We start from the raw sequence: 20,418 nt of genomic DNA on the forward strand, positions 1-20,418 counted from the left end.
ACTCACTAACTTGATGTGCACTTCAAGAAAATAGGGGTTTTGATCACGTGGGAGTGTTTTTGTCCATGTGACTTGAAGTTATGAATTCAGTTTGAAAAATGTAAATATCTCAGGGGAATTTTACCCTTTTTTTTTTTTTAAATGTCATTTTCCATGTGGGCCTGTACCATCTTCAGTATCTGCTGTACTAAGGGGAATTTCTCTCTGAAGGGAGGCACATTTAAATTTGTCTTGTGATATGAAATTGTCACCTTTTTTTTTCCCCCCTCCATTGAGCAGTACCGTCCCCCTCAGGGAAATGCTGCGGTGACCGAATCATAAACAGATGTAGAGGTTTGTAAGAGGTTTAAAATTTTGAGACATTTTGAAGCAGCCTACATGCTGATTTTGTGGCACAGTGAAACAGATGGCCTGCTGCTGCACCAACTGTTGGCTGTTTTTTTTTTTATTTCCTTGGCTTCCTGATTAAACCTCCCACCCCCTTTCTTTCTTTTTCTCACCTCCTACTCACTCTGCAGTTTGTTGAAGGTGCAGCTATATATTTTTCTTTATTTTCTGATGTGGTGAAACTGTCACAGGAAAAAAAATGGCTCTCTTGCACATCACAAAGCCTAAACATGTGTATCAAGTGATGCAACTTTGACCACAGACTTGATTCAGCATGCTGTGACATACAGCATTTAAATTTAATTTAAGGAAGTACAATACACTTTTTCATGTAGAATTTCATTTCTGATCTTGTGCTTTCTTACCACTTCCCTTCTAGCCTGGACCCTTTTGTGTAGCCTGTACTTGTTTGATTTTTCACACAAATGCAAATTTACATGGAAGACACTGAGGTTGAAAAGAGGTGAAGAGAAAAGAAGCTTTCTCCAAACTTAATGCTCTGCTTGTATAGTACTTTTTCATCTGAGGCGTGGTTTGCTGTAAGACAACATGTTAACAGTTACTGTTACTTTTGGTTGAACAGCCTTATCTCTATAGTGCATACTGACCCAAAACACTGATAACCACAAACATTGTGTTTGCACAGGCGTTACCACACAGGTCACAGGCTGACCGGCAAGAGTGTGTGTACTAAAAACCAATAAGAATTTAGATTTCAGGTAATTACTGTAGAAGCTTATATGATATATCATATACAGCTATAGTTCTCAAAGTGTTTTTCAATAACGTGTTGATTTTGTGATATAAAATGGATGGATGGAGGTCTTATTTTACTTTCAGCATCTAAGTGTGTTGTGCTGTGTACATACTTGGAGCTTGTCTTGGGGAATTGTTGTTGTTACTTGTTGCATCTTTGCCTAAATATAGTACATAAAAAATGATGGTTCCTCCTGGCTGGTGTAAATCTCTCACTATGAGTTCACTGAATGGCTGTGGCTGAACCTGCAGTTATTTACTGCCCCCCCTCCAGCACGGTTACACCTTTAAATGCCCCCTCCCTCCACTTCAGCCTGGTCTGTGCGCTCATTGGCTGCGGGTGATAATCGGTCAGCAGAGGACCGGAGGGAGACGGGAGACAGGAGGACAGAGGACAGAGGACAGACAGCATGTTTTCAGCCTCTCCCCGGATTTGAATTGGACCGCACTCGGACCAGGATGTTGTTGTGTCGCAGGTTGTGCGCGGCGGCGGTTCTGGATCCGGTTTTCAGGCCGCCGGGCTCGTTTGGAGCAGCAGTCCCGGCAAAGAGCCTGAGGAGCCGCTCCGTGGCGCACCGTCCGGCCGGGACCTGGGAGCCGTGGCCGGGCTGGGGGGGTCGGGTGGCTACGATAGCGGCGAATCTGTCCCGGAGCGGCCACGGCGGCGGAGGAGGGGCCGTGTTGGACACCGGCAGCAGCAGCATGTCAGACCCGGGGGGTCGTGCTGTGTTTGCGGGTCACTCTGGACTCTGCACCGCCGTCAACACCGGAGCTTCGTCCGCAGCTGCTGCCGCCCAGAAGAAGGGCGACGCCGGCGAGGACACCAACAAAGACACCGACAAAGACACCGACAAAGGGGTAAAGTAAACTGTTCCGCTTCAGCTCTGTTGTGACCCGGTGACACCGGCGACACCGGCCCGTCCGGCTGGCTGTGAACACACCGCCCGGTCCATGTGGCCTCCGGGCTTATAAACAAACCATCAAATATAGATCAGGCTGCAGCAGACCGGCTGTTATGTAACACAGCACGACGCTCAGCTCTGGATCCATGAATTATTGATCTGAAAACACACACACACACACACACAGTCTGAACACTGAACATCTGTCTGACTCAGCTGCTCGGCTTGTGTCCTTAGTGAGTCAGCACCGGTCCAGTCAAAGATCAGCAGATGTGGGTCCGAAGACACAACAAAACACACAACAAACACGGCCGTACTTTGAGCTGGGTGGTGTTTTTCTCTTCCTGGAAGCTTTGAGGTCTGCTCTGAATGTCCTGGTTGTGATCCGGGATAATTACACCATACTAGTTTATTTGTGCAGCTGTAATTAGACACACTGCCTCTCTGAGCTGCATGCTAACATTAGCATGCTGACATGCTGATGGCGTTGAGCAGGTCAATTATTCACCATCTTAAAAAGGTCAGGTTGTGACCAAGCGGTTTAAAAACATATCTGCTTATGCGCCTGTAGTGAAGTAGCCAATAGCTGTTGAGATATTTTAGTTTGACTTTTCAGCCAACGCTGATTTCCCAAAAAGCTTTAACCTGTTGGTTGACCCCCTCAAAAACAAAAGACAAAGAGAGGTTCCTCCGCGTATATGCCCAATAAAATCATAGCACAGACAGTTTACTTCATGTGTCTGTGGGTAAATCCCAGCATACCATGTTTTTCCTCTTTTGTTAGCACGTCAAACAAATGAAGCGCGTTATTTGTCCAGAAATAGAGAAAAGCTGGCAGGCGAGAACGGGGACAGGTGAGCGTCACAGCGGCTTCTAGATAATGTAGCGAACGGCATCTGCAGCTGACGAAAAGTCACAGTGAAATGGAAACGTGCACAGCTTTAAGACTGGACCACTTTGAGTGACAGAGGTGCAATAAAAACAATCTAATTCGGCTGATGTCTCAGATATCAAAGTATAAGACATGTTGTGAGGAAAGTCTCATGTAAATATCAATTAAAATGCTCAGAGAGCGCAGGAAGCTAATGTACTGTGGACAAATTGGATTCAGGTTGTTTATGTATCTGCAAAGAGTCTAAATCCCTCAATCAAACAAAAATTAAGCCTGCTGTGCTGCAGAATGCAACCCGAGGCAGTAACTGCTACTGTTTTACTTAGTTTGGCTTTCTCCTCTTTTCAAGCCCAGACACTAAGCAGCCATTGTGTATCCTCTGAGATGAGGGATTCAACAATTTACGGTTTCCCTTCTGCTTGGTCTGTGAGCACGTGAGTGTATCTTTGTCCGTGTTTGCATGCCTGCATGTGTTTTCCCTGCCTCTGAAAAGCTGTTATCAGACACAGCAATACCACTGTTCCCCTCCTATACACCCTCCATGGCACAACTCCCATTAGCCACTTGCTCACATGACCCTCCCATGCTGCTGCCTGCCTTTACTTTTAGCTTGGCCTGACTGGCTTTTGAAAAGGAAGGCCTGCTCCGGCGTCCACTCTGGCCTTTCTGTTGTCTATTGTTGGCAGCCCTGTGAGTACGTCACCAAGACCATGGCTTCATCCAGGAGGCATGGACCAAAATTTAGCAAGACAAATTGCAACAAAGAGAAAAGCTCTTGTGGCTCAGGCCCACAGAGGAAGGCAAGCTGAAGCAAGAAGCATGTCACTGCAGTAAAAAAGGCCGAGAAAGACATGAATGAATTACTGTAAGCTGGATCAATGGGGCTACAGTCGGCTACATCTGCTTTTCAGACTTTGTTTCTCAGAAACACCCAAATTCCTGACCTTTTCTGCTGAACACACATGTCAAACACCACACTATTACACCACGGGATGCTTTTGTGTTTTAAACCTGACCAGAGTCACATGTGAAGGGAGCAGTTTGTAGCCATGCTGCTCCTGTAGAAGTTACCAGATCTCAAATCAAAATTGCATACATAGGCCTTTTACTCCTTATGATTAGTGTAAAACTTTCAGATGATCTTACCACACACTGCCACTGCCCTCTTTTCTTCACAATCTCCCTCCATTTTGTCCTTCTCTGTTAAAGCTGATTTTGTCTTTAATAATTGTTATAAGGCATTCATGTGAAAGAAGTCACTGTTGTATTACCAATAAACACTACTTGGTACTCACAAAGTTGCCTCAGCTTTGCAGGCGCTAGCTATCTCAACAGTTTGAGAAAACAGGAAAGAAATGGGCCTGTATGGAATTAAGCTATTTTTAGAGTGTGTTTCCTCTGGCAGAGGAAAATTTTGGAATAGCACAGCTACAAATAGGAAAACTGGGCCATTTTAAGGAGGAAAACATTTAAAATGGGCAATGCAACAGAAACTTTGTTTTTCACCCGGTGTCACATTTGACACCCTGACCTATAACCTATGACCTATATTTTGCTACAATTGCGTCACCACAGCAGGGTGATCAATTTTCTCATTTTTGCTCCAACTAATAAACACAGTTGTAGGATGTGCTGCTCAAAGTTTTATGAGACCAACAAAATGAGAAAAATTGTTAATGTAACACATCAAAATAACTAATCAAAGAATTTGTCAAATGTCAGTTCACTACTGAGAACATCCAATTGAATTTTAGGGGGTTAGTGCAGAGGTAGTCTGAAAAATGCCCCCTGCTGCCTCACGGTGATTTCAAACGTCTCACAACACTTTGTACACTCAAAAACCAGCTCCACAGGTTCTACTGCTTTGCACACGATGACAGTTGTTATGAAAACTAGGCCTTAACGCTGTGATCAGATGGAGGATTACATAGCTTGTTTCTCTTAGGAGGTGGGAGTGATTTGTCTATACTATCAGCGGTGTGTTTCAGCTTGTTGTCTGTTGTGGTGGTCTTGTTATTGCTGTGTTTTGTAATCTGCTAATCAGTTTTATTAGCAGCACATGCTGCAGCGACCTGCCTGCTCCCTGCTATATGTCCGACAGCTGCATTATGTTTGGAGAGTGGGTTGTCTGGAGGTCACAAACACAGAGCAGTGTGTGTTTGTGTATGTATGAGAGGCTCTTTGTGTGTTTACGAGAGAGTGACTGACTTTGTTCATGTACGTGTCCACCAGTGCATGTGTATGATGTGAAGCAGCAGCCTGTATTTAATATCGACGAAGTGCCTATCAATCTCCAGGCTCTGTTTGACCCACACAACTTTGTCACAGATGACACACAATCACAAAGTAGTGTTTTTTTCTGTGTTATGCTGATTTAAGCATTTCTATATATAATCGGAAAAGGGATGTCTGTTGTTGCTCAATGTGTCTCTAATATAATCTTTTGTTTTACAGAGTGTCACAAAAAGGAAATTATGCCCTCATTTGTTGAAAAAATAAATAAATAATTTTTTTGTTTAATGAGTGGAGCAGAAATAATATTTGGTTAATTCATTAAGTGATTGGTCAGTCTATCAAAACTGTTAATTGTTCTCTGGTTCCAGCAATTTGGATGTGATAATTTCACATGAATATATATTATGAGGTTTGGACCAATGAGTGGAGACTATCTTGGCAGTTTGTATTAATTCTCTCCCATCCAATCATATCCGCTTCTATTTCTTCTCAATGTACTGTTTGCCTTGTCTTCTGTAACAATTCATCATGTAATGAATCTTTCCTTTATAATTTTGCTCTGCTCACTACCTTTTTTTTTTTTTTTTTTTTTTTTTTTTTTTAAATCTCTTGTCCATCAGAATTTAAAAGAGGCTTCCACTACTGAAAAGGCTCCAGGAGAGGCTGAGCCAGAGGAAGAGAAACCCAACAAAACCCAGCAGTTAAAGAAAGTCTTCAAGGAGTATGGAGCAGTGGGAGTTTCCTTTCACATCGGTATCTCGCTCATGTCTCTGGGAATGTTCTACCTCCTTATATCCAGGTAACTAAATGGCACTCTAAATTATTATGCAAATTTTATCTTCTCTGATTACCTAAATAGTCTATGCAAACGACAGTCAGTGTAATTTTCAAGTCATCAACAGTTAAGAGTGTAATTTCAATTTTATTGAACAAACCTCCCAAGATAACCTTTAAAAAAAAAAAAAAAAAAAAAAAAAGAACTCAAAATGCACCATTCCAAATTATTATTCACAGCAGAGTTTCAAAACATTTGATAGATTGTAGAGCGCTGAAAATGGTTATATGTTGAATTTGCAGCATTAGGAGGCCATATTTACAGAAATTGAAAGCTATTTCAATCAAAACCATCTTAACAGGCCAAGTTACATGTTAAAGTTAGGACCCTTTCTTTGATATCACCTTCACAATTCTTTCATCCATTGAACTTGTGAGTTTCTGCTTGAATTTCTTTGCAGGATGTCAGAATAGCCTTCCAGAACTGCTGTTTTGATGTGAACTGCTTCTCATCCTCATAGATCTTTTTCTTGAGGATGCACCAAAGGTTCTCAATAGGGTTGAGGTCAGGGGAGGGTGGGGGCCACACCACGAGTTTCTCTCCTTTTATGCCCATAGCAGCCAAAGACACAGAGGTGCTCTTTGCAGCATGAGATGGTGCATTGTTCATGCATGAAGATTTGCTCAGGAAAGCACGGTTCTTCTTTTTGTACTATGGAAGAAAGCTGTCAGAAAGGTCATGCCTACCAGCTCCGACCTCATGATTCCAGCCCCGTACCATGTTGGGACATGGTGGCTATCCACCAACCATCCACTCCTTTCTGGACCATCCAGGGTTGCACCTCACTCATCAGTAAACAACACTGAAAATTAGTCTACCTGTAATTCCGGGCCCACTGTTAGCTCCAAATACCAGTTTGCTGCTTTGTAGCAGCTGCTCCATTAATCAGATGAATTTGTCTTGTAGAAACCTTCCTCATTACGCCTTCATCTGCACAAACGCGTCTGTGCTCTGAATCCACAACAGATCTCATCACAGTACAATGATCACTGTTTAATTCTCATTAACTATCAAATGCAGGGCTGTTGTTATCGAATATTTTAGCAATTGAGTATTCTACTGAAAATTCCATCGATTAATTGAGTAATCGGATAAATCATATTTTTGTCTAGTTAAAAGAGCAATTGCAAATATACATGACAAAGTACAAGATTTCACTTAATAATGAACAATTGATTTCCTTTTTTTTAGACAAGCAACATTTATCTTTATCATTGCTTTTGTCGTCACATCTTTCCTTCATATAGACAGAGCGCATTTAAGCTCCGCCCACACCGGAGGAAAAAACTATCAAGAGCTCTCCATTGACTTTGTATTGTGTGAAGGTGTCTCTCGTCACTCTCCGTGTGCCAGCAAACACAAACAAATGCCCAAAAGCTGCTGTGTGATAAGGTGCACTACCAATAGGGTAAAGAACCCTGATCTAAGTTTTTAGAAGCTGCCAAACAGAAAAAAAATTGTCTTGAAGATGAGAAAAGTGGATACAGACAGTAAGACAAGATGCGCCATCGTCGGCTACACATCAGCCTTGAAGACCGGCCAGCCTTGTTATTGCTCCTTCCGAATAGACAAGTTCCAGTTGGTTAACCCAGCTGGATATAAGCCAATTAACTCAGTTTCTTATTTCCTTTGATAAACACACACATTTACATTTAATCATTTGGCTCACTTTTATCCAAAGTGAAAAGTGTGGGGCATCAGTAAAGCTTAAGCGTAGTGGAATAACTTGTTTTAAGTTTTAAGTACTGCAACTATAAAATAAGTGCAGTGGATCATATAAGAAAGTACAAAATTAAGAATTTGAAATGATAAAACTAAGAAGTCTTCACATTCTGGATTAGTGCTATCATCTCTTGGTAATCTTAAGGTGATTTATATCATTTCTTTCTTAAAATGTCTTTGACTATTAAAATATGAAATTGTATTTTAGGAAAGCTGAAAACTGTCACTGAATAAAGTCAGTTCAGTTGGTTGAGACAATATAACGCTGGCAACTTAAGAAAATTAATAAAGCCGTAAACAGCAGACATCATGTTTTTAATCCAGCAGAGTGTTTTCCTTTAAATTAAAAGATGTGCAAAACAAATTACATTGGAAAGTTTCTGTAGTAAACTGGCAGCAAATAGAACCAGGAATATGTTCTAAAAAAAACTCATAAAATATGGCTTGCTTGGATAATAATTATTTATAATTTTATTCCTTATTCCTAATTTCTCTTAGTTCAAAAAAAAAAAGAAAAATCTTTTGACACAATTTTTTCCTGCATGTAACCTTCAGTTGATGGTGATGAACAGAGAAAAGCCAAAGCAGCAGAGCACTCCCATAGTGTTGGCAAGGTTATCTGTCCAGGCAAATTTCAGGGCCTTGTCTGTCTCTCTGGCCGCATGCCAGGGCCTTGAATACCAAAGAGATTTGGCAGAGATTATCTGGCAGCTTGGAGATTTCCTCCTATAGCTGATAATGACTGAAGACAGCAGCCACTGGGCATTATCACTGTGTGGCCCCAGAGCCCAGGCATGTAGCCCGCTGATATGCACCCATGCGCCGGTAAACAGTTGTCAGGCTGCAGACGGATCCTTACATTGAGCTGAGCTGGTATTTAGAGCACGGGGAAGAGGCTGAACTGACCAAAGCAGCTCAGAGTCTCCTGCTTTGATATTCTTTGTGCTTTTATTTCCCTGAATATCTCAGCTGAAAATGCCACAACTGTAAAAACTGCTAATGTCATCAATTTAAGTGGGTCAAAAGGTTGTAAAATAAACTATTATGAAACATTCTTGTCCAGAGCTCCCCCTGGTGGAGGCAAGTGAATAGCACCAACTACTACTACAGCAGAACTAAACGCAGGAACTCCTCAATATTTAATCATATTCAAGGAGGGCAGAAGTCATACAGTAGTTGGCATGTTTCCCCCGTGTTGGTGCGAGTACTCAGGTTTCATCCCACAGACCAGAGACATGAACTTTAGGTATATGTGAACAGTTAAGTGTCAACACTTGTCTAACAATGTATTTTGGCCCTGATATAGACTGATGACTGATGATGATGTGCAGCACGCTGTGCCCTGCCCTCACCCAGTGTCTGCTGGGATTGGCTTCCACAACCTCCCTCCTAATGACCCTGCAAAGATAAACTTTACGTATAATGGATGGAAAGGGTTAGCAAGCAAATGCAAATTTAGAAGTGAATTTTTTTTTTTTTTTTTGAAGAAATTGTTTCGCGTAGTGGCACAATCATTGATGATGATGGCGTGACAGATCTGTCTCTGTCATTGGAGGTCAAGATTATCTCTAATGACACATGCTGAAGAGTTATGATAATTTTGGGACGGTGCTGAGTTGACTACAGTCACTGATCACAGATATCTGGTTAACGGCCTTTATAGAGTGGGCTGTTGCCATTTCATATTAAAAATGAAGGTCGCCGGTACATGATTTCTTCATATGTGAATTCAATGCACTGATAGCCAGTTTTCTGTGTCATTCCTCTCTCCAGCGGGATCGATATGGCGTCCATACTCTGCAAACTGGGCTTCAACGAGGTGATCGTTCGCTCTAAAATGGCAGCAGGGACCAGCACTTTTGTCCTGGCCTATGCCATCCACAAGCTCTTCGCTCCGGTCCGCATTAGCATCACCCTGGTGTCCGTGCCCCTCATTGTGCGCTACTTCAGAAAGACTGGTCTTTTTAAACCACCCACAGCTGCACCCTGATGAGCCCTCTCTGCTCCCCAAGCAATAAACATCCCGACTGTGAATTGTGATTTGAAAATGCTGTGTATGCTATGTTGCCTTCTGTATATATAATTTTCTTTGAGCTACAAAAGCTTCATTGTGTCACATGGCTTTGTGAACGCAGGTTAAACGTGTTCTAAATTGGTTCAAGTTGTGACAGTTGTGACATTGTGTTTCTGTTTAATAATTACAAAAAAAAAAAAAGATTAACAGCTCTCCAAACACCAGTGTATTAGACGTAGGGTCTTAATGTGTGTGTGTGCATTCTGAAAACTAAAGAGGAGAAAAGCTGAAATGTGTCTCAACAATCAGATGTCTTATCAGGGACCTGTTTCAGTGGACCGGTTTTTCTCTTAGTGTTATGAATGCTCTCCTGAGGTCCGAGTGGGAAAAGCTCGCCCCACCTCCGCTGTTCCCTGATAGCTGACTCGGCCATGTTCTCGTGTTAATGTGAATCAGCAGAATAATTCAGGTTCTTTGTCTCCTACCTCTTCTCTCTCTGCTGTTTTGCTTGTCCTCCAATTTTTCTTCTCTCTGTGTCCCTTTGCTCCTATTAGTTTCTTCATTTTCTCCCTCCTGCTCTCTGATTTTTAAAATATCACTACCCAAGCATTAATGGACGCACATTAATCTGAGTGAAGATGAATGTAGTTAATTATCCGCTTTGGATGAAGAGTGTTTGTTTTTGGGGCTTTTTTTGTGGACTTTATTTAATAATTAAAAGGGAAGTTATATTTTATGTCTGCTGCGTCTTTGTTATGAAATGCCGGCATTACACAGCAAGTCCAATAGATAAATCTGCTCTGTATGGATCACGTGACTGTGTGAATGGGAAAGCACTCGCTCATGGTAACAGACCAACAGAGAATTAGCTGATCCAACAGCAGATACCTCCTTCTGTGGTTTCAGTTCAGGGTTATTTGGTTTTATTCAACATCCTTTATATATGATTAACTCCCAAATCCTCCCACAGGTTTAGTGCGGGACCAGAACCAGACAGCAGATAGGCGGAGTCAGCAACAAGCTGATGAACATTGAGGGGAATTTAACAAACGTGCCCCTCATGAGATGAGGGAGCTAAAAACAGAACAAATGTTAGTCAGAAACACAAAAACTGATAGCTTGGTATGTGATGATATGTTGCGAAAGAAAGAAAAAGAAGATATTTTAAACTATTTGGGAACAACAGAAAGATGCTGTCAACACTAATCTGACATTAGCTGTTGAAGGTTTAAAGAAAGAAGCAAACTTATCTGTGTTGGACGATTTGAAATCCATTTTAATTGACTGCTTATCCCGAGCAAGTTATTGAGCAGTTTGATTTTGTTTGGGACATTGCAGATTACAACTTTTGTTCCTGTCCATCTGTGAGGAAACATCGAATATGATGTTTCTTCCTTTTTTTTTTCTATCTTTTCAACATTGTCAGTAGAAGAATGTGGAGAGGAAAAAGGCCAGACATTTATTTGCACTTCCTGTTTTCAACCACACTGAGGAGCTCCTGAACTACACATACAGCACTGCTTGTCCTCTGCTACAATCACATCCTACACTTCTCATCCTTCATAGGACTGAACATCTTTGTGCTCTTTAATGTCTTCAAGATAGATTACAGCTTCAATCACAAACAACTTCACTCCTCATGCTCCTCACACAGATATGATAAATTAAAAGGCTGGATAGATCTGAGTTGTCAGACCAATAATAGACTCGGTGAGCAAATTTTGTGAAACCAGAAAAAAAAATTACAGACTCTCTAATACTAAACCAAAAGATATTTGAGTAAGACCTTTAATAAAAAGCTGTCACGATGGCATTGTATATCTTCTAAGAGGTTAGGTCGTCACACACTGGCAAGAATTCATTATTCCTAGCTCTATTTTTTTCTCAGCATGTCTGGTGCCATCTGGTTGACGGGTCAGCCAGCACAGCGAGCAAGCCTCAGCTGCTGCTGTGTCCCTGAAAATCTGCAGTGTGCTGAATGGTAGTTGCCTTGAACAAGACCTGATCTCGTGTGTGTGTGTGTGTGTGTCTTAGTCTAGTAAATAATTCAACCAAGAGGAGGTGTGAACTAAGAGAAAACTAAGAGTGAATGGTTGTCTATGCCAGATATCACCTGTTTTTGTTTTTTTTTTTTGGGGGGGGGGGGGGGGGGGTTGTAGGAAAAAGGGAGTTTTGGCAGCATTATGACACAAACCAAACACACACATGCTCTCATACACACACACACCACACACAGATCCAGATATACACAAAAGAAGAGGGAAAAACCCTGGCCTCATTAGCCATGATGAGGACAGGGAGCTGCCATCGCCTCTCCATCCCCTGCATGTCCCCCATGGCTACGAACAAATTGGTGACAGCGCTCCCAGTCACTCTGTTGGACTACCTGTGAAGCACTGGGCTCTGTCAGGCTCCGCTCCTCCACAGGGCTGTGTGTTTGCATACTAGTGTATGCGCATGTGTGTGTGTATGTGCGCTAGGCAGAGGAGTGGGGGGGGGGGCATCACCAGAGGTGGACTCACAAGAGAAAGTAGAGAGGGCAGAGCAGGACCTTGGGTACATTCTCCATCACCTCTTGCTCTTCACAGAACTGAGCTGTGAAAACATGTGAACACTTAATCTGCTTGGCCTTGAGTTTGAGGAACCCTCACACCCCACCTCCAAAGTGGTGGGTTCAAGGGGGTTCAAATCTCTGCTTCAGCTCCTGTCTTATGCCCACTGCACATTTTATTAAAGTCAGATACACAGTCGGTGTTGCCACTGTCGGAGCGCCACACAGAGTGAATCCATTATGGGTGTATATTCAGACACAGCTTGCATTTCTGACACATGCAATGTGCTGAATCAAGAATATATATATATATACACACACACACACACACACACACACACACACACACACACACACACACACACACACACACACACACACACACACACACACACACACACACACACATACACACACACACACAGACTTCTCAGTTTCTGATTAGCTACCGTTTTTATCTTTGGTTTTCTTCATTCTTACCATTTCGTCTCCACTTTTTTCCCACACTTGCTCATTATCCCTCCTCTTATGCCTCTCTACCACGTTTCTGCTCATCTCCTGACCTGCTCAGTGAAGTTGTTAGCCCATCAGTGTGTCAGACGGAGACACTCTGGTGGAGAGGAGAGACACCTCTTCCATCAACCTCGCTTCAAAGGCATCCTGAGGATTTCTTTACTCAAACATCTGGCATGAAGTTTAAAGGTATTTACAGTCCCACTCACAAACACACTTATTCTCTCTCCCTCTTTCATCTGCTTACCACCCATAGTCTCTCTCTTTTTTCTTCTTTATATTTCTTGGCCTCCTCTTCCACTCACTCTAAAGCACCGTTTTTTTTCTTTAGCTCCCATCCTCCCCCTGCCTCTCGTCTCCCTGTCTCTGAGTTAGGTTTAGCAGATGCACCTGATGGCGGCATCATCCTGGAGCACCTGTCAGCTGTCTGCCTTCATCACGGCTCCTCTCCTGCCACAGGGGCTACGGGGAAGTAAACCTGGAGACAGTCGCTACTATCAACAGCTGCATCTTATTATTTTAAACACTGGTGCCAGTCAATTTCCACTGGAGATGCGTGTTTATTTTTTATTTTTTATATTGTGTGTGTGTGTGTGTGTGTGTGTGTCTGTGACTGTGTGTTTGCTGCCTCCCCATTGCTCTCATCTGGATTCTGAAGCTCAGCTGTTAAATGTTAGCAATTATAACTGAGCAGAGAAGGAGAGGAGGAGAGACAGAGTTGATCTGGTCTGCAACAGAGGAGAGGATGACGAGGAGGCAGCAGCCACAAGTTGTCAAAGTGTTTTTGGCAGTTGAGGAATTTTTCTGAGTGACTGTTACTGTAACTTAGCTGAATGTCTGTCACTTGTCTAAAGTAAAAAAGGCAGCTGGGCCATTCAGTTTGTGCTTTGTTAATGCAACACTTCAGTTCACACCTAAATGAAGTGATACTGAGATTTTCAGTTAATGTCACAGCTCCCTCCTTCAAACAAACTGCCGTCAGCCCAGTTTCAGTTATGTGTTTTTTTGTTTTTTTAAGTGCAGACACTCTGGGCATGAAGTATTGATCTGGCTAAAGGGCTAATGGGATTTGTTTCCACAAAAGATTTCTCGCTGAAGAGGTACTCACACTTAACGGAAAACATATCCAGTATTAGACGCCAGCTTGAACAAAAAAAAAAAAAAAATCAAGTACAACCACATCCCTTCCATCCGGGGAGTTGATATGGTCATGTTTCCATCAACAATTCAACACTACATCACTGTGATGTGTTGCTACTGACTGTGATAGTTGTCTTGTATCTCTCTTGGTGGGAGGACAAATGGAAATACCTACAACTGCAGGACTCACTCGCCACCCAGGTACACATAATGCTAATGAAATTATACAATGGCCTGAAATACAGAAATGAGTCTCAGCAATAAATTATAACATTTCCTTTAGGCTGGTGAAGATCCTATTTTCCTCTTTCACAGAGAAAAAAATTGTCTCATACAACTCAGGGTGAGATTGAACTGGCCAGTTTTTTGGTTTGTTTCGGAGTGAAAGCAATCTGTGACCCTCAGACACTGACAGAAAAAGTTTATAATCGCCTCAGATTACTTGGACACTAAGCAATATACCAATAACAACGATTTGTTGTAAAACCGGCTTCAATTTCAAACGGTGAACATCTATACAATCTAAGACAATATTTCAAAATCAGAAGGCCGAGATAATCAGTCATAATCCATAGGTTGCATTCTGGGAGAGGAGCAAACCAAAAACAACAGCAAGTGCAGGCACAGCGTTGTAAGCTATTACTGAGCTGCCATTACCGATCGAAGCCTGTTTGCCTGCACACACTTCATAATGAATGCATCTCATAAATCCTCCCTAAATGATTCCTCCTTAAATGATTCTCACAGCTCAAACTGTCTACTCGGTGGAGGGCGCTCATGGATCAAACCATTAACAGGGAACCAGGGCGAGGTGACGAGTGGAGGGCAACAAGCTGAAGCCACAGATCATCACCCCGCCCCAAACCACCACCCTTTACAAACCTGATGGAAAGCCAAAAGACAGACAATTTCTTTCAATTAGCCCAAACCAGCCGGCCCAATAAATTTTAGTTTGTTCCTGAGGACGTAAGGTCCCTGTTGCATGTCCTGCTGAAAATGAAGACTAATGGGGTATTGTGGAGCTGCTGAGTGTTTGATTTTGTGCCCCTACACCACTACTTCGACTTGCCCGCTCCTCTTTTCAGCCGTCCTTTCGCCACCACCCCGTTCCTTGCTTTACCTCCTTCCTTGAGCTAAACGGGAATCAGTGCTGACCAGGCACAACACGAATGTTTAATACATTTATTCACGACTTGGATTCATTTTCTGTTTTAAGCATTATTCCTGAGGAGTTAGGTGGGCCTATTCATCACAGCCTGACAGCAGCCATGAGAGTAACCATCGTTCACCCTCGGTGTCAGCTCAAGTGATGGCCTGCGGAGTAAGACTCAGCCACTCAGCTGCCTGAAAAATACAAGCCCCCCCCTTTTTTTAATATACAGCAATTGCTATGATGATTTCAGAGTTTCATAATTGTTGGGCAGTTCAAAATGAACCAGTGACTTCTTAAAAATCTTTAAGACTCCCTTTCCTTGGTGCTGCCAAAGGTTGTTGACTTTACCAGAGGTCGGATTCTTCATTCGAGTAAAAGTAACTCTCTACACTGTAAGAGCACAAGCACAAGTCCTGCAATGAAACTAACGCTCAAGTCAAAAAACAGAAGTTCCAGTGATGTAAAAAGGAACAAACAACCATTTCACTATTTTTAATTCAAAATACATTTTGAAGCGTATATTATTGTACAGTATGTCAGCAATTCCAGTATTATTTTTTTTATACATCACATTGTGATTTAAGGGGCCCACAGGAGATAGTTCTTGATAACTACATAAATAAACAAATATTTTCTGCTTTCACATTATTGTGAATTATAAATAATTTTGTCTATATATATATTGTGCATAAAGCAGAAAATTGACCACAAGCGTGTGTGTGTGTGTGTGTGTATATATATATATATACACACACACACACACACACACACACACACACACACGTTGCATTTTTCTAGGCAATAAGGTAATTTTGACATTTTAATAACTTAAATAACTTTGAGAGGATTAAACTTTCATGGACATTGTGGAATAAAACAATCAAAGTACAAAGTGTTGGGCAAATGAAATAGTCACTTTCCACCTCCGGATTTTCTTGAGCAGGTCAGTTAATTCAAGATGAGATAAACATAATAAAAAATACTGGTGGACTCAACTTCTCTGTTTGAAAGAAATGGACATAACAACAGCGTGTGTCGATAACAACATTAAAAGTGAATAATTTGAGTTATATTTGCCATCAAATGCTGATCTATTGGAGTTCCTCAGGCCACCTCTGGTTGATGAGGGAAGAAACAAAGTTGCTTTGTCATATGGAGATATATTAACTACACATGAAAAGGAGGCAAGGAGACATTGATTTTACAATTCAGGACTCAATCAAAGAGAATTATGGATGGCAATACTTCTGTAATTTGCCTGTGCTGCTCATTAAACTTAGTGTGTCTTCCCCCATGGCTATGTAGGAAGAAGATTTACAGAGGGTAGGTTAAATACAGTTCAATACCAAAGAGAGGTGAAGTCATGTGACGCTTTATAAAAATAAGAAATAAAAAATGGGTGAGCTAGAGGAAGAAGTTGGATACAGGTACCCGTAGATGGAAGGAAGAGAGAGGAGAATAAAACTGACAGGAAGAGGAAGTGAAACAAACAGAGGAGAAGGAAAAAGCAAAGGAAGAATGAACACAAATAAAAAAAGTGGAGAGAGAGAAATAGAAAGTCTATTATTGTAGCCTGAACAGATAAACTATGCATCAAAGTGTAGTGTTTAATGAAAAAACATTTTTATGTGTGCTTTGGGGGCATGAAAATGAGAAGCTTGTGTTCACACACATCAAGACAAGACAGCAGCAACCAATGTGGATTTTTTTTTTTTCTTCCAGTTTTTTTTTTTTTTTTTAAACTCCTCTTTCTTTCCCCCAAGATTCCCAATCAGATCTTCTAGTTCCCTCCAGGCTTTTATGCCAGCCACAAATGGTGCAACTGCCAGACTGACAAACATGCAATCACTCAGAGTGGTGGTGGTGGGGGGGGTGGTGGGGTGGCGGCAATGATACAGCCTCACACACACTCCGCACTCCATCACAAAGGCCCTTTTAATAAGCCCATGAAAAAGAGCTAGTAATCCTTTGATTTCATTAAATGCCCTCATCATACCTGGAGATAATTCCATTATGATTGTGGCAATAAAATTAGGTTTTCATCAAGACCTGCAGACAGAGGGAGGAAAAGCTATTATTCCTCTCATATTCAGACATGACATTGCATCTAATATTATGATATTAAGCCATTTGGAAGAATTTATGACATTAGAGTCAATCCATAATGCTGGTAGAGAGTTTTGCTACTGACAAACCAAAACAGCTTTAATGTGCATCATGCTGAAGCTGCACAGGGAGAATAATTGGTGGTGTTAGAAATTATACAAGAATACAGACTGCAGAATTTATTCGCAGCTTGGACTACAACAAAAGCTTCTTAAAAACACACACACACACACACAGTTTATTTCCTCTTTTCCATCTCCATCAACTTGCCTTGTCTTTGTGTATCTGCAGGTGTTAAAACAATGCTAGTGCTGAATGTGCACACACAAAAAAGAAAAAAGTGCAACTCTCCTTTTCAGGTGTGAAGTCACCTTTCTCCACACTTGCGTTTATGACAAGGGGACAGATAGCATGTTTAAAACTAAAGCTGCATGAATTAATTGGAAACAGCTGGAAAAAAAATGGAAGTGAAGTTACACAGCTAACAAGCCCAGAACAACATCAGCATTCTTGTGAAATCATACTTCTGGCCACCTGACAAGCTTTATATGGTGACACTCTCTGTTTGTTGCCTCAGAACCTGTGTCAGGTTCAGTCCACACGTGTCTGTGCTCAACCACCTTTGTGGTGTTGTACTGGTGTACTCCGTCACCCTTTTCCATAGCAAACATTTGACCTTCATCAAGACTGGATTGGCAAAATTTGTGCAACATGTTTGATGAGATTGCACTGAAGATCACGCTGATCTCCACAAAGATGTTTTTCCTTCCAAGAAAATAGAATAACAAAGGGCGGGGGGGTCAGTTTTGAGCAGGTAAAGTGGCTTCATAGCTGCTTTGCTGAAAATAGCGAGAGAAACCCTAAATAAAGAGTTGCTAAAAAAGCCAAGCATCAGTCAACATTTTCTATTACCTTTCACTGTATGAACAGTCATGTGACCACCTTTCAGTATTTATTATTATAATTGATAAGTGCAGCTTTAAATAAATTTAAAGTAATAACGGGAAAAGGAATGACTAAAATCTAAAGCAGGGGAAAATTTCAGGTTATTCCAGTGCATTTTGCCAATGTTCGGATGAATATAAACCTGCAGGACTTACAGACAAAACATTATTTAGAAAGAGACAAATAGAAAGAGAGCAAAAGGAGAGAGAAAAGAGAGTTTTATTACAAAGTGTACCCAAACAGAATTTCAGCTCTGCCACAATTCTGTCAGTTGGCAGTGTGCAGGTACAGTATAGGGGTCTCTAACAAACCTTATATTATTGTTACAAAAATTCCTGCACGGCAAAGAAAATGTGACAAAACAGGAATGGGGAGGATACTGTGTGCTGTCTGGAGGAATTGGAAGCTATGTGTTTTTGGCATTCATGTCACAGCCCTTTTGAAAAATGCATCAAAGCAATTGCAGAACTCATGGGACTGAGTTTGGGCACACAAAGTCGTGACCATCATCCAAACCTCACTGGTGAGGAAGGAAGCAAGCTGCTGTTCATACTGGAGGGTTTCAAATGCTCTACTGTGCCACTTCATAATAAAAACAAGTGCCCTGCAAGACCATGGTAACAACGATTCCTGTAATTTCTGTGGATGTGTCTGTTTAGATGTAAAGTGTCTGTTTGTGTGTACAAGCGTGTGTGGTTGTTGTGCTACAGTATGCAAAAATAATTTGTCGGCAGCAGTGACTGGTATTTTCATGCCTATCGGAAAACTTGGAAACAGATTGTGTTGTTTTTCATGCTTACATTCACACATGGCTATTAGCTGAAAAGCCTTCTGCTTTAAGAACAACTCTCTTTTCCACCTTCTGCTCAGAGAAAGCACTGCTAACGACGGCCACCATCTAACTTTGACTTTCTCACATGTGCACTAACTGCTAGAAATTGAAATGAGATCACCCACAGATGGATAATTCCCCACAGATGTCATACTCTCCACTCATCTTCTGCTTCGTAATTATTGGCCAAGTCATCTCCAGAAAGAAAAAGAAGTTCATCTCAGTGGTGGTGAAGAAGCAAAGCTTGTGTTGTTATTGCTACAGATACTTTTATTACTTCTGCTCTGTTGCTACAATACATGCAAAGATTTCTGCTGATTAGAATTAAAGCCTAACTGATACTGGATTTGTGAATATTGTTATTTTATCCCATAATTTCTCTTTTAATTAAAAACAAAAAACAAAAAACTAAACAGCACCAAACATTTCATCATAACAAATGTACTTGTGGGATCCCTGCACTGACATTTCTTATTATCAAGCATCTGACTTATGCTCCGCTAGCGATATACTGATATATCTATGATAATACCACGTTGGTTTATTAGGTCATAGAGATTCTGTCATGTTATGCTCCTAAATCAATCACAAGATATCACACCTCACTAGTTTGGTGGTCTATTTAAAGGCTTTCGACCTCACATTCACTTCCCTGGCTGTCTGTCGTAACTGCGGCCGTAGCTTCTCCTCTGTTTGCATAAACCCTCCACTCTCTGTTTTCAAGGTAAATCCACTGGAGGATTTCACAATATTCCCCGGATGTTATTTATCACATTGTGCTTCCATACGGTAATTTAAACAAACTGTCATAAAGCGCAGTACAGCTTCCCATCTATCTCTGCATCCATCCCCACGTAAATACTGTATATCCAAATTGGTACGTCTCTGTCACAGTCATTGGAAGGTTATTGACTTCATTTTAAAGCTGAATAAAACATGAAAGCATGAAACAACGTTCAGTCTAATGGGAGAACAAGAAACAGCAAGTTTTGCATTTCGAAATATATTTACTACTTACTCACTAAATAACACCATAAATCTCTGATGATTCTGCACGTACATGCAAGTAGATGTGTTTTGTCTAAACACACAGGAGACTGGTAAGTGCAAGATCTTCAAATAAATTTTGTTAGACAAAGCTCAAATTAATTACAGCTTTGGCACAAAAAGCCCCTGTTAGCACAAGTTAAATAAAACACACCTTACAGTTCATCATTTCTCCAGACACATTGTGCTCCTGTAGTGAGAGAAAAAGAGGAGAAATATTCCTTTGGGGTCGTATGACGGTGAGAAGGTATGACTGCACAATATTTGATATCCACAATGCGAGGGACATTTAGTCATTTCATATAGTTGGCCATTGTCTGCGGTGGAGTATGAGCATCAGAAAGTTTTGTACAGTCACTTTAAGTTACATGCATCGGGTAGTGTGGGG

At 41.4% G+C, this 20,418-nt stretch overlaps 1 protein-coding gene across 1 annotated transcript; it reads left to right on the plus strand.

The window, feature by feature from the left end:
• Window positions 1-1,475: 1,475 nt before the first annotated feature.
• Window positions 1,476-10,479, plus strand: fam210b (family with sequence similarity 210 member B). Its single transcript, XM_029503264.1, has 3 exons — window positions 1,476-2,001; window positions 5,793-5,971; window positions 9,503-10,479. Exons 1-3 carry the CDS (start codon window positions 1,603-1,605, stop codon window positions 9,717-9,719), a joined length of 795 nt encoding a protein of 264 aa, XP_029359124.1. The 5' UTR covers window positions 1,476-1,602; the 3' UTR covers window positions 9,720-10,479.
• Window positions 10,480-20,418: the final 9,939 nt, after the last annotated feature.

The sequence above is a fragment of the Echeneis naucrates genome, chromosome 5, assembly GCF_900963305.1.
Source record: "Echeneis naucrates chromosome 5, fEcheNa1.1, whole genome shotgun sequence".
Lineage (NCBI taxonomy): Eukaryota > Metazoa > Chordata > Actinopteri > Carangiformes > Echeneidae > Echeneis > Echeneis naucrates.